The following is a 15,713-nucleotide window of genomic DNA, read 5'->3' on the forward strand; positions in this document are numbered from 1 at the left end:
TCTCCTTAAATGCACTAGGAAGGAATCATAATACAACTCAGCTCACTGCAAAGCTGAAGGGAATCAGCATGTGATTCTGGGAAAACCAGTAACACAGAGGGATGCCCACAATTCCAGTGAGGACTCAAGCAGCACCATGCACAAAGGCTCCAGAGGCTCAGGCTCCATTAATCTGAGTGCTCACACATGGATACAGGTCATCCAGAGTTAATTCTGCAGCATGGCATTCCCAGGGGCTGAACTCTGCTTCCCATTTCCCCACCCTCCTCCTCCTCCCTTCTCTCCCCCTCTCTCTTGGAAGCAGGGCTCATTCAGGAGCCAAACTGTAAGCAGGCTCCCCCAGAAGTAGGAATTAATATTACATGAGGCTGTTGCTATCCCACAACAACGTCTGATAGAGTTTCTGTACTTTTGCCACAGGATGATGCCATGGTGCAACTGCACCACCAACCAGCCACTATCCTCCTAAAACTAGCGAGGGCTTCACCTGTCTTCCATCCCAGGCCTCAGAGGAGGGAGCAATGTGGTCGTGGCTCTGCTTACCTCCTTGCTGCGCCTGTGGGGCAGCCAGCTGGGATTGCTCCTAGTCTCATTCCCTTCGCAGCATGGGGCATAAAACATAAACCAAGTTCTAATCTCTTAATGAGGGGCTCTCCAGCGCTGCTCTGGGAATACCAGATCAGCAGTAACCGCATCCTAGGCTGTCACTTTCCTCCTTCCACTGTCTCAAAATGCAATTACTTCCATGAGGCATGCACCATAGACAAGGCAGTCTTTCCTACTATCCCTTAAGAACACTCCACCCCTCCCTCACCCATCCCTTCACTTTCTGTTCCCTCTCAACAGAAACATGTATTCGCACACGCAATTTTAACCATACGCACATTGCTTTTTACCTTCCGTGCTGGGTTTTTTCATTTCTTCCACTCTAATGAGTTTCTTCCGGACTCTGCGAGTAGAATTCACCAGCTTGTGCAACCTCTTAAACTTCACCGACTCCTCAGTTTCATCATCGGATTGTTCTCTTGACTGGCAAAGAAACAAAGGGAATATTAATAAAGTAGTAGTTCCACGTCTTGCTCCTTCAAGTCAAGTTAACCCAGCTCATCTGCTGCGCTGTGTCACTGCAGCTCTGTAGCTGGTGTTATATTTTCAGCCCAGGTCAGACAGAAACATTTAAATTACTGAGGGTTTTCTTTTTTTCTTTTTCTGAAAGCATGACATACCATTTTGATTTCTAAATCTGTGCAACGTAAGATCCTAGGCATTGAAATGCATTCCTGCCCTTGTCTTTCTTCCCATGCATTGTGTAATAACTACTTCCACGTCCTCTCTCAGTGTGTTTCAGGCAGGGCTCTTTCCCAGGGCTCTTCTTACCATACCAGTTATGCTCCTGTGGTTTGGGTCAGTCACTGGTCTGTCTGGCATCTCAGAACTTGCTGTTTAAACCTGGTTATAAACAACTTCTCCAAACTGAAGCTCTGTCATTGACGACTTCTCTTTTTTTTTTTCCCCCAGTCTTCCCAGAAAATCAAAAACAGCAGCACAAGAAAGGGATGGGAAGGAAAAGGAAGGAGCAGACCTCATCTGCCTCGTTCACGAACTGCCACAGCTACAAAATATTCCTTTCCTCCTCCCTGCTCCCTACAGTCCTCCTGAAGACTCTTGAGGCTGGAATCAAGATGGACACAGCATTCCTCCAGCACTGACCAAGGGAAAATTCTGACCTTTTCAGATATACAGTGCAGTCCATATTCCCCAGCATCCCGTTTCGTTTTGCATCTGATCCAGTATGCTCAGTTCCAGCTGTTTTCCCTCAAGTATCAAACATTACAGAGACAAAAAAAAATTCCCTTCTCTCCAGCAGCAGTGACACAACAAGCTGAAACAATCCATTCCTTGTGAACGAGAAGACGACTTCGATTTTCGAGCCAGATCCAACGTTCAACGTGCTACTTCCTCTGTTTTAATCAGTTCAGAATGTGGAAGGCGGCGGGGGGAAGGGAAGGGAAGGGAAGAGAAGAGAAGGGGAGAGGAGGCCGGCAGGGCTCTCCGGCTCGGCCAGGACAGCCCTGGCACTGCGGCTGCTGCACATTCCTGCATGCAGCACAGGCTCCAGCTGGAGTGCGGTATGGATCATATACCTTACTTTGTTTTCACTCGCTGTCCCAGCCAATTCACCGCATTCCTAATGGTCAGCTCTAAAAACCCTCATGCAACTTCCTGTCGGCGCAGCTTTCTGGGTTTCCACAGCGCGCTCATCCTTTTTTCTCCTTCTCCTTAATTAAACTTCCAAAAGAAAAATTCCCAACAAATACAAGCCAAAAAAAAAAAAAAAAAAAAGAAAAAAAAAAAAAAAGAAGGAGCCACCCTCTCCTCTTCCCCAGTAAAAATGCTGCCTGCTTTTCTGGAGGCTGAATAAAAGACAGGCCAAATATAAAACTCCTTTCTGCTTTTCTAATACACTTAAATATCAGGATGTGGTAATAACTGTAGATGCCATGGGGCAGGACACCAATTAGCAGTTGCACAGGTACACTTTCAAAGGCACAAACAGTGCCTGAAGGAGCCGGGGCAGCTCTGTAAGTCTACCTCCCAGGTGAGTACTTCGCAGGGCCAGCGGAACCACACCAGAGCAAACTTCAGCCACTTTCTGTGAGGGCACTGTCAATTACCGATTTCCCACAAACTTCATCTTACTCCAAAACAAGGAATACCAAATGGACCATATATGGCAGTAAGACTTGTCATTCTGCCATCTGAGAGCCACAGGAATGCATCTATTATGGGTACAGGCTGGCTAGGTAACTAATGATCTTCCTTTGGGAAAAGTAGGGCTGTAAAGAGGAATACCAGACTTGTTCATATCAAGATAAATTTAGCAGCAAGATGAGCATTAATTCAAAGATTTTGGCTGGGACAACTCAGTGACATGTCAAACAACAAGACAGCTATATTTAGATAAGATGATGAAAGGGTTATTGACCATAATCAAAAAGTTCAGTCTAGACTTCTTAGGCCATCAAGCACATCCTGGCAAGCAACCATCATACATACTCTGCACTTGAGATCTGTTTATTTTAAATGCAATTACTATTAAGTCATTGCTTTCCTTCATTACTTTTTGTACACCCTTCCTTCATTTGTGACACTGCTGTTTGTAAAACTCTGAGAGAATGGCTCATACCTGGTCCTCCCATCCAGGATTTCATCAAAGAATAAACGACTAGTCTTACTTTTGTACCACTGGTATCCAATAAAGAACTGTTCCTCTCAGGGTTATGAAGACCCAACAATGACAACAAAAGCTTTTACAATGTCTGACATTTGCATTCACGATTACTGCAGTGAAAGCAAGTGCCAAAAAGCCTCAATGCCAGGTACTGACATCAAACCTCAGTGGGTGGTATATGGGGTCCCCATGACACTTCAAAATAAATAAGGTCCCATCATAACCCAAGTGCCAGCTGGTTTTCCCTGCCACTTCAGCACTCCTGGGACCCTTTGAGCCAGGGTCGTCTGCAGGCAGTGACAACTTTTTCTAGTGCTGGTGCTCAGCCGAGAGAGGCAAGAGAACAGCTCGTGTTCAACAACAGGAGCTGCCGGAATATGGGCTGACTAAAATAAAGTCAGTCTCTCTCCAGCATCCTATTTCCTATCATATCGCGTAGCATGTGGCACGGAAAATCTTCTGTAAAGGAAAAGGATGGCTAATAAGTTTATGTAAAAAGGCCTAAAAACATCGGTGACTATGCCAGTAGCGTCGCTCAGGAAACTTTGTCAAACAAGCTGATTTCTTAAGAATGAGACTGTTTTAAAAAAGGGTTACTTTTGACTCTCTTCCTGTTTTTGAAACAATTTTTTTAAAAAAGCCTTGAAATTATCAAAAGTTTCCATTTTTGCACATGGGAAACAGAGCTTAATTTTCCAGCTCCAGCAATGCTTTATTTTACAGCTAATATTAAACAGAAAACAGAAATGTAAAGCATCCAGGCTGTAAGCGACATGTTTGGAAATCACTGAACTTCGACGCTTTGACTTCCCCGACCCACTTTACCCTCCCTGCCCCCTTCAGTTACTGAATTGCTTTTTTTGGTTGCTGTCCCTCACTTTGGATGGGAAAATCACCCCAATCTCCCCAGCGCGCAGCAGGCTGAGCAAACGGCTTCCTGGGCAACTCTGGCAGCCAGCCCTTGGCATAGGGCTTTGACCCAGCTGGCTGCCAGCCCCTCTCTCACCTTCCTCCCCTTTAACAAGTGCTTCATTGCGCTGCAACGCAGCAAAAGGGTAGGCAAAGTCTATGGAAGAGGGAACAATGCATCTGCAAGAGGTAAGGCTCTTGGGCACAGGAAGAGGCCATGCTGCACCCCCTGTGCCAGTGCCTCCCGGTCCCTGGCACACGGCTGTCCCATTAGGCCAAGCCTTCAGGCACTGGAAGAACAGCCAGGACCTCTCCATCTCCCACACGCTGCCGGAGCAGGCCTCTCCCCACACTCCAAGGGGAAAACAAACGGATTTGCAGTACTGCGAATAGGAACAACTTAACTTCCATCTCCTCCGCTCCAAATTTTTCCATCTGAAAGCCCATATGGCTCAACTTTTAATTATTTTGGCTAATGCTGTATGTAGTAATTCTGTGGTGAATGCTTAAGTATTTCATTTCTGGTTTCCAGGGCAACATTACATCAGATTGCAGACAGCTGGCTCCACAGCCTTAAACCATAACAAATTGGCCAAAGCTGATGCACAGCAATCGCACTCGCTTTAAGGAGAGCGCAGGGCTCGGCCGGGCTGCCGGGGACCCGGCGAAGCCTGCGGGGCCTCCTTGGCGGGGCTGGCCGGGCGGAGCCGCCTTTCCCTGTGCTGCTTGGAGCAAGTGCATCCCCGACACATCTGCAATGCTCTCACGGTGCGGAAACCAGCCAGCTTGGAGAGCTCGGCTGCACAAGCGCGTGAAGGACTACAGGGGAACGGGGACTAAATTAACAGCATCTGGAAATACCAAGGACTGCATGCAGAGGACTGCAGCCACCACGTACCACATGGCTGGAAAACTACGGGCAGTCCAAGGCTCATCCCCATCACCCAGCTCTTCACCGCTAACAAACGCGGCCAGAAACCTATGAAGATGCTCTCAAACCCAGGAGAGAGCAATTCCCCCTGCAACTTCTCGCATCTCTTCTGCTTGGAAAACTCTTCCTAGTTGTGCACTTCTAAAGGCCACGCTTTGCATCATCTTGTATGTAAGATCAAAGTAAAAAGCCTTACAGTCAGGAACAAATAGGAAATTAGCACATGTACTTTGATATTCAAGGAGCTCTCTACAGTTCTGGCTCCCTGCGCCCTTTTTGCTTTCTCTCCCGCTTTTCTCACGCAGGCTCTTTGCTGCTGCCTGCTCTGGAGGCAGGGCACACGCCTTACTCTGCTGCTCTCTAACATCCAGCCCATTTCACACGCCATAGAAATAACAATCCTAACCTCCCCCTTTGAAATAGTGCTTCACACAAGCGCGCACACACACATACACACACACACACACAGAGAAAACTAAACATTTATTAGGGTACTTGGAATTAATTGGCAAAACGTAAACCAGAAGTAAGTAGCTAGCTTTCAGCAGGACTATGTTTGGAAACACTTAAGGGTTATATAGCCGTAGCTCTTAAAAAACACAAGATAGGCAAAGCCTGCTAGCCAGGTCCTAATAAAAATGTTTAAGAAACACTAGGACACTATCCACTTAAAGCTATCATAACTGATTAATCTGTTTCAGCTCTGTAAACAAAAACATACGCTACGTGTACACGAGCTGTGTGAAACCATTTAGAGAGACGTGAAAATTTTACAGTTCTCTTTATGGCCAGTAATAGTTTAGTCCCCAACTAAGATCTCTAGGAAAACTAGAAACACAAAAATCTCTTAATATCTGATTAAACCCAAGCTACAATTATTTTTGCCTATCAGATAACTCTTGTTCAAGCAAAGTGGGGCAAAAACCCACATTCAGATTCGTGGGCATATCACATCATATCCCCCAGCCCTGGCTAGCTCAATTCAGAACTACGAGCTCTATAGTAAATGCAAAGAGAATTTGCTGTTCCCTTTAGGAGACGTGGCTACACGTGTCCTTTCTTTTTTCTCTGTCGCAGGCTTTACATCCGCCAAAAGCCCCAACCATTCTAACTTTAAAAAAAATTTATTAAAGATGCCTGGATAAAGTCAGAGACAGCAAAATAGAACAGAAAAGAACTTAAAAGCCCAAGGAAAGGAAGACAAGAACTGAGAAAAGCTATGCATGCTGTGCTGTGCCTAAGAATAACCACAAAAGCCTTTTTTTTCTCCCTCTCTGAAACAGGAGGCACATCCTCTCCACATCACTCTACATGCTCAGTGACTTACCAGCTTCGGCATTTATAGGCCTAAAGCTCAGTTTCGAGTAATTCCCCCCGAGTCCTGAACTGCTGTCAGCTTCGTAACCCTAAAATTTAGGAGCAGACCCTTCTTCTTAAGTATTGTATTCGCTCCAAATCCTGCGCACAAAATGCCTCTTCTCTGGAGTTACATTATCAGACACCGAACTGGCTCCGATTCCACCGCTGAATATGTAAAGAAGAAGAAAGCGTGATGCTGGACTCAATTAGCTGTTTTCTGCTCACTGATTGATTCTCCCAGTTACTCACTAGCTGCATAACTTGCAAGAAAGGCATAAGTCATCAGCTCTAAGCAAATCTTCTATTCACCACAAGGAAAAAAGGGAGTGTTGTACATGGCAAACAATCCCTGTTTTCACTGACGAAGGCTTGCTGACCTCTTGCTGGCCTCCAGTTCCTTAATTACTGTCTATGGAATTTCAGTGAAAGAAAAAAAATACAGAGAATCTCTGCAAAGCCAGGACGAAGACTGACCCTCAAACACGACCGCTAGAGTGGAGGCTGTGTCTATAGGAAATATAACTTAAGCCCTTTACCAGGCTTTTTTTATTTTCACTTTTTTATGCTTTTGACAAAAAGCCACCCTGAGAATTCCCTTTATAAAGGGCTAATTTGACAGAAAAATAAACCTTGCTTAAATGGTTTTTAAATTAGTGAACTTAGATACTTTTTTTTTTTTTCTTTTCTGTTTGATTCAGAGCTATAAAAAAAAAAAACCAAACCATCATTAAGAACTGGAAAGGCAAATGATGTTTAATTCAGAAATCTCAGACTAGTCTAGAATTAGCCACATTGTGCTTTATAAAGCACTGCAGCATGACTACCAGCTTCTCCTCCTAGGCTGGGCTCAGACCTCCCCTTCCTAAGAATAGACTGAGATGTTCAAGTAAATCAGCACTTGTCTTTTAGTCAACCATACCTAATCTTAAACCTTGGGACAAATCCAGAACGTGGATATTTCTTCTCAGAGCACAAGAAACATGGACCAAAATCTCTACTGATTAGAAGCGCTGCTATCCAGTGCTGGAAAGCAGCAGCAAAGGCATACCACAACAGCACTCCTCTTTAGCCGAGAAAAGGTTCCCCTTAGCCAGGATCATACCATCAGCGGCCAAGTTGATCTGGATTTGCCACAGATCAATCACAAAGGGGAAAATCGCAGCAGGACTAACACCTACTTCCTTTGATAACTGGCTGACTTTAATGAGCCACCTAGCCAAATAACCTTTTTCAGTTTCTCCATCTTTGTACTAGTGAGCATACACAGCTTTTCTACTCCCTAGGGGTCACATAAACTAGACTTACTGGTGTGTTGTAGTTGGGTTCTTACCCTCAATTACTTCAGCCCCAAACGCTGATGTAAACCACTATGGAAATTCTAAGCTTCAGATAAAACCAGCTAGTGTTCTCCAATTTCAATAACATACCAGCCCACATTAAGTGAAACATGACAGCTACTTCCTTGAAATGTATCCCAGATTCTCTAAAAAGTTCATGGCCATGAGTGAAACTGATCTAAGTTTGGGGCTTTGCAACTTGAGTTTTGAAGGGTTTTGGTTTCATTAAGAAAGTTTTGCAAACCTCTAATCCTTGCAGAGGCTGTAAAGCTCAGATGTGATAATCCACATCATAACCTGAGGTTACAAATATGAAGAAAATTACAGAGGTCATAAATGTTTTTGCCACTTCACGTAATTAACTGCAAGAGCATGAATTGCCGGGGCTCTTAAGTCTAAACAATGCAATGGAAGGTCAGCCCCGCAGGTAACCGATGTGTGGGTTCGGTCTGTGATTACTTACAAGGGAATCAAAGGAGCATCCAACAGCTACTTTGGTGAAAGATACATTACACATTAGCCGGTGACGACACTGCTTACTGAAATTAGTGGGAAATATTTGTCATAAGTAACAAGAGTACAAAAATTTAATTCTCCCCGGAGGTCTGTCTTGATACTAGAATAGCTACTTAGGCAAATTCCTAGATGTTAACTGTTTCCAGGTTTTACTTAAATAATTCTGAGAAGCCCATTGCCGACGTTTGCATCTGCAAGCCAGACATACTTCCTCATGGCTAAGCTTTTCTCTCACTGATTAGCACAATTAATTTTAACAACAATACAACTGAACTCATGTATCACTTGTCATTGGAACATGTGGCAGAATGAAGCTCTGCATTACATTATTCCGTACCTGATACAAAATGGCATTCCTCTCCAATTCTCCTGCAGACTCCTCTACGCATGGGAAAGAAGAGGGTCTCTAACAAGGCTCTCTCAACTGCACCTTGTGTTTTTGGCAAGGCCAAGAGGGCCTGAGGAGAACCCCTATTGTCTGGTGTAGGCTGTACCATTAATGAATGGAGTACACCACTGGCACTGGAAACCAATCTCTTCATATGTTGGAAAACCAAGGGTGGAACAGCAATACATGAAATACAATGAAATTCATATCAGAGAAAAAAGAAGGGAATGAGAGCCCTATATTGAAAGATGTAGTAATTTAAATTACATTCTTATAGTATTCTCAAACAAACAATTAATGTTATCATCCTAAGTGTGAGGAAGGAAACACCAGCAGCAGGGAGAGGGGGTAAGTGGTAACCAACAGAAGCACAACTAAAATCTTCTATTGTACCACAAGTAAAGATTACTCAGCCTGGGTCTGCCAAATAGGGAAACACATGGCTTTTGAGATTCCTAATTCTTGAACTGAGCAAGGCTTTGTTCCAATTTAATAAGCTCGGTCTCAGAAAAGATCAGGGCAGGGAAACCACATTACGGATTATAGCATCTCCTGCTGGCTGATGCATGTGGGGAGAATGGGAAAAAGTGGGTACCATCATCCCCCCACCCTCTAGGCAATAAGCAGAGAAATCAGGCAGCTGCCCAAGGGCAAAAAGGTATAAAAAGTGCCAAGTAATGTGCCAGAATGAATATTAACTTCATTTGCCTTCCCACCTTCGACCCTCCCCCAGTGCATGGCCAAACACTTTGCGGTGAAGCAAGTCAACAGGGCTTGTCTGAATGCAGTCAAAACAGAAGTGGTTATGAACACGCTCAATTACAGTCACTGCCTGCGCGTTACTGTAAGCTCTCTTCTCTGACTCATGATACCAGGAAGATTTTTCTCAGAGACCTTATGGCAGACTAATTGCATCCAGTCTTGACATCCACAGGAGCCATTCCTGCTGGCAGCAAGCAGGAAGTTTACTTGGGCTACATTACTGCCAACTGCTCAGTACAATCCTGTGGTGACAATGTATAGCCACATTAGGGACAAATACGTAGCCAAGCCGGATCTGGTAATAACATGGGCAAGTCTTGCATGGTAAATAAAGCAAATTAGTAAGTGGTAAATAAGGCCAGGTTGGATGGGGCTTTGAGCAACCTGGTCTAGTGGGAGATGTCCCTGCCCACGGCAGGGGGGTTGGAACTAGATGATCTTTAAGGTCCCTTCCAACACAAACCATTCCGTGATTCTTTAATACTTAAAAAAGTGATTAATTTTATTCCTAAAGTAAATGTGTACTCCTTCAAATTCTAAAAGCATTCTGGAAGATTTCAGACAAATATGTAAAAAACTCCTTACAAGAAACTACAAAACCAAATATAAACACATTCATGGTCTTTTGCTCTTCTATCATCACTCACAGCACTGACCCTACTTAAAACTTTGGTTTGTGTCCTGGGAACTGTAATGACGATTTGTGTTTCTCTCATGAAGGTTTCTGTATATTACCATGGGAAACCCTGCTCCATGCATGGATAGAGAGGGGGAAAGATAATAACAAAACATGCTGTAATTCTTTCTACTGCAAATTTCACTGAGAGGTGCTGGACTCTGTCCCTGAGATCAGTGGAAAAAGCAGGGCAGCCAGCACCTCCCAGGACAGGGCCCTGTGGGTAGGCACATAGCGAGGGGAATTTAGCACTATCATTTTGAAGCCATGTCTTATTGTAGGCTCTTTCTTCATCATAACTATTACCGAGCACTGACAGTATTAATGAAACTTGGATAGTAGTAACAAATATATCGCCCAATACAACGAGACACATCAGTGCCTTTCAGGAAATCTTCACAGAAACTGGGTTGCTAGACTATTCAGAGCAAATATGAAAGCTCTGCATTCATTCATAGCCATGCTCAGCATCAGCTCCCCTCTGTTACTTCTAAGAGCATGCACGGCCTGGAGGTGGCCACAAGCTCTCCAAGAAAGACAGAACTATCCTCTTACACTCTAGCTTCTCATGGGGAAAAAAATCCATGAAAAATGGTCAGTCCTGTGATGACATCAAAAACAGGGCACAGCTTTCAAAATGCTCAAAGTATCCATGTTGCTTCAGCTTAAACACTACTGTTTAAATTAAAAAACCCACATTCACACCCTAGTCTCCATTGGCATTCAATGCTGATTCCCAATATGCATTGATTTTGAGCTTAGTTCTAACAAGTCAAAATGACTATACCAAAAGAAGGGTCTTTTCCTGTTTACTGTAACAGTCCTGTATTATGAGCAATAATAATGCTAACAAATGGTTAAACATTTTAAGAATCCATCAGTAACAGGAATAAGAATCGATTTAAAAATCACTGTATTTAGCAAGCATCCAGAATCAGAACCACTGAAATACAGTATAACCCTGAATAATGTGGATTTGCTGTAGTTACACTTAGATTTACTCTCAAGGTAATTGGTGCTATGGAAATTATACTGTAATTATTTCTTTTCTTCCTGCTCTCCACACTTACCAAACAACACAGTAATGACTGTTATGAGTCAGAGATAATTCTATCAGACTTCATCTTGTGTCAGTCAGCTTGTACCATGGGTAATAAGATCCTGATCCAACAGCTTCAGCATCTCTCAGACTGAAACAAATACGACCCAAAGTCCATTCTCATCTGTTATTCTGCCTTTGACCCTGATATCAGACGCAAACCCAATACTGCACACCCTTTCAACTTTTAGCCCCATCTAATGACCTGGTAAATGAAAATGTCCTCAGGAAATTATACGAAGAACAGGATCAACAAAATATTATCTCACTCCGTCTAGAACTGTTCCTGTGTGGGCTCAATTTGCTGCCATTTGTCACAAAGCAGATTGACAGAAGACAGACAAGAGCAGCAATGCAAAGGGGGTTTTCCCCAGCATCGGTCTCATGGCAGATGTGGATGTGCATGGCACACCTCCAGGTCTGCACAACTGCTTGCCACCTCCTCAGCGACCATAAACGGGGTGCCAGTTTCCTAGTGGTAATAGTGCCATGTTGACAGTCCTGGGTAGAGAAGCGTTGGGAGGCCAGGGAGGTAAAACAGCACTGCGGGCTTCCCACTGCCCACCTGTGGGCTGTACTGTTGGAGGGAGATGATGCTTTTGTTCTCCCCGCTCTAAATTTAATGGCTTTTCTCCTGAGGCTGCTAAGGCCATGTGTAGCAGGTGGAGAGGGCTCGGGAAGCACAGCACAGCCCTCAGCAGAAGCCTTCAAACGAAGCCTGGCTAGGCTACATGGAAGCTCGTGCTAATGAGCTCTGGATGGCTGACCATTATCTGCTGATCAAAACCGAAACACAGAAGCCTGACGAACAAACAAAACAGTTCCGTCCAGAGATAATTACAACTTCATTTAACTTGCATCTACAGAAACTGTCAACGAAGTTAATTAGTGGTTTGTTTCAGTGGCAGCACACGTATGATACAACTTCTGTCACAACCTCCCTTCCTGCCTCCCTCCTTTCCCCCACTCCCGCATCAAACATGGCAACTGGTACCAATTAGCAGTCTTTCAGCAGAGGGCACAAGAAAGGATTTATGCTGAATCCTCCTAATGCTGGTTCTCCGAGCTGGGCTGGAGCTGTACCAGCAGGGCTCTGGGACGAACCAGCCCCGTTGTAGATGAACTGAGAATTCCAGCCCCCCAAAGTTATCAAACAAGCTTCTATCTTTAGACGCATAAAAGGCACCTCAGTGTAAAGAAAGAATGTGATACAATTTTGAGTCCTCTCTCTCCCTGGACTTTCTGACTCCTGAGGACAAATAGGCCCTTATCTAAACCCAGAAAGGGATCTATTTGTAATCTGCACCTGCTTTACATCCCAGCACTTGGCAAAAGGCAATGAAAGCTTGTCTAGTATTACTGTGAGGAGCCTTCTTTCAATAGAGATGAAACATAAACATTCAGAAATAAATGTGTAAAAAATTGATGAGGCATTTTAGACTTCTGATACATCGGGCTCAAAAGGATAAGAGTTTCAACGCTTCCCACACTAGCAAATAAATAACACACATACTTTGTGTTGAACGAAAAGGCCACAGTAGCAAGACTGAAAGCTACAACTGGTCTAAAGTGGCAAAGAACCAAGTCACCTACTTACTTGGCCAGGCCTTTGTTTGTTTGTTCTTAAAAGCAAACAAACAGGACATACAATTAACAGCACGGCAATGACATCAGGCTGCCTCCCTTCGGATGCTGAGATGATGATCCTTCAATCCTTTGTGGTTCATTTCAGGGTTTAGTTTTGAGTGCTATGAAATGCACGTTTCCATACCCTGGTACAGTAACTTAGAAGAGGAGGAGCTGGGAAAAAGAATCCTTTATCAATCTTAAATGAGTTAAGGATCAACACCGGTGGTGTTAGTCATAAACACATGACAGCTATACAAGTTTAAAATAAAAAGTGCTCCTTTTTTTTCCCCCCTAAAGAGGAAAACAACAACAACTAATAATATTTACTGTTTAGACATTATATTGTAGGTGGCTGTTCTTATGCGCTGGGCAGAGCTGACTTGAAAGCAATAGAGTACTTAAACCCTTAGAAACACTTCAGATATTCTGTCTTAATTTTCAGATCTCTGATGCTTAAGATTCTATTTTTGTTCCCTTCCTGAAATGTAGTCATTGAGCAAAGCTAGATAAAGATTCTACACAAAAAAACTAATGACCCATCTTCCCAAGTCCTCCTTAACTACCAGCAGGTCTCTCTGCCTACAAGATAAAACAAGGAGGGGAAAGGGGGAAGTCATTATACAAGTGTCTTGGCATCTCTTAAATCCCCAAGGTTACCAAACAAATGTACAGCAAGTAAACTAAAAATTATTCTTTTCCTAAATTTCCTCAATCTGCAATTATCCTGCAATTTGCTTTTATCATTTGTGTTTACAAAATATTTACAGAATGATTAAGTATGATCACAATGTTCCACTAAAAAATGCCTAGTAACAATTGGCCATGAGACTGAAAAAAAAAAACTCAGAAATAATGCGAACAGAACCAGAAGAAGCATTGCCCAAGGAGTTTTAATTCAAACCAGAAACTTCAATTTCAGTGACCTCACATTTTCAATTACTTTCTGAGGTTAGAAGGCAGTGGGCTACCTAACAGAATGTTTCATATACGGAAAAACATCTTTGCTTCATGGCCTCTACAAAATGAGTGGGGTAGTTGAGCTGAGATTCCACATTTACAGAGCACAAATCATACAAATGGCACTGAAAGTCAAACCATTTGGCAAAGAAAGGGCTTGAGAACAGAATCATCTCTGCACATCTCAAACACTGGTTATTTTGGATTAATAGAGATGTCCTTTGGCAAAACAGCCTGGGTGAACACACACACTATCTCTAGCCATATCTGACAGTTTGTGCTGTTTGTTTTTCCCTCTTGCACGTCAATTATATCCCCAAAGCCTTTCACCCCAGTTAACCCTAGTTTCCTTCTTGTCCACACACACAAAAAAAAAAGAAGCCAAGCTGATTTTTGTTCTAACATGAACTTTCATTTCTGCAGATTATCTGCTTTTTCCTTGAAGGCAAGCAGTTTCACAGCTTCTCATAAATGTAACCAGGATAAAAATGAGAAGCAAGGGCAAAAGTCTTGAGAGGTATCTTGCAGCGATGGACTAGAGATCCCCCACTGAAGTTAGCAGGAAGATGGTTCAAATCCTAACAGGACACAAGAGAGAGGCAACAGAGCTCTTGGCTCACAGTGGAAAGATGGCTTAGGAAAATAATTTTAGAGAAAAGGTGCCAAGTTATTCCATTAGGGAGGAAATACTGAGTCATGTTCAGTCCTCAGAGGTATACACAGCTTGCAGTAACTTCAACACAAGAATAAATCACTGTCAGAAGGTTTAAGAAAGAAATTCAGTATCCTTCTGAGATTTGACCACAGAAAATTAGAGTTTTGAGGCTTTTATGCTATAGGTACCTAGCCGAAGGTCTTAAGAAGGGAAAGGTTCAGGCTATAAATACTGATAGAGAAGATCAAGGATCTTTCAGCTGGCTAAACAATCAGTACAGAAGAGCCAGGATCCTTCCTTCGCTATTCTTTGCGCATTTCTCATGTATCAAGGCAACACCAACTCCCTCTCTGTTCCCACCTAACTAAAGATGGGCATGTTCTTTGTTGAATACAAACAAGAAAATCTTTCTCCACCACAAAAAATTTTAAAGCATCTCATAAAATTACATAGCATTCCTCTTTTCATTTAGGGAGGAGAACTAACTGTCTGCTGCAGTTAGCAGGAAATTCCATAGAGAATAAAATAAATCAATCAATGGTCTCAAAAGTCTATGATTCAATTATATGGGTTACAAAAAGCTTGGATTTGACAGCCCAATGTGTTCTTCTCTAAGATTTATCTGTGAACTTTTAATTAGAGAAATGAAGTGGAATAAACTACTCAGAGAAAATGAAGATATTGGAAGGAAAACTAATAATCCCAGTATGGCATGATACAAAGGCTGTCTGGTGCCCATAAAAACAACAGAAGCTACAGAGCTCAAAAGTAAAAATGCTAGAGGAAAGCTGCCTTACTGCTCATGGGTCTGGCAGAAGCTGCAAACTCTCTCGGCTGAGACTTAGCGAATGCAGAGATAGAACTGCTTGAAAGCAGCAGGTAGCTAGAACTTAGCCATACCCTCATCTAAAAATGTATCGACGACAGATAGGAAGGCCTGAGAAACGCTACTTCTCAGTTACTATGGAATCAGTAAAGTGAAACAGTTCCCCCTAAACAACCTAAAGCCCTTTTCTGTTACCTTTTGGAACACTGGTATTTTTGCCTGGGATCACCTCTGCTTGAAAAGCTCAGTGACACAGGGTCGGATTAAAGAAAAAACAAAAAAAAAAGAGAGATTATACAATAAGACTGTTAAAGTCTAAGACAACAGACCTTGAAGACTTAAAATTCATGTTAAATATTTTCTGCAGACAGAACATGGCATCGCAAGGTCAATTTGTACATTTGCTAATAAGGAAGTCCGCCAGGGTAAATCAGGAC

General features: G+C 43.1%; 1 protein-coding gene across 1 annotated transcript in view; it reads right to left on the reverse strand.

Moving 5' to 3' along the window:
- LOC115613663 (SAM and SH3 domain-containing protein 1-like) overlaps positions 1 to 15,713 on the reverse strand; it is a 546,052-nt gene that overhangs the window by 31,605 nt on the left and 498,734 nt on the right. Inside the window, 1 exon segment of the mRNA XM_030499464.1 lies at positions 897 to 1,029. Within this exon segment, the coding sequence (XP_030355324.1) occupies positions 897 to 1,029 (133 nt within the window).

This window comes from Strigops habroptila, chromosome 10 (assembly GCF_004027225.2).
Source record: "Strigops habroptila isolate Jane chromosome 10, bStrHab1.2.pri, whole genome shotgun sequence".
NCBI classification, from domain to species: Eukaryota; Metazoa; Chordata; class Aves; order Psittaciformes; family Psittacidae; genus Strigops; species Strigops habroptila.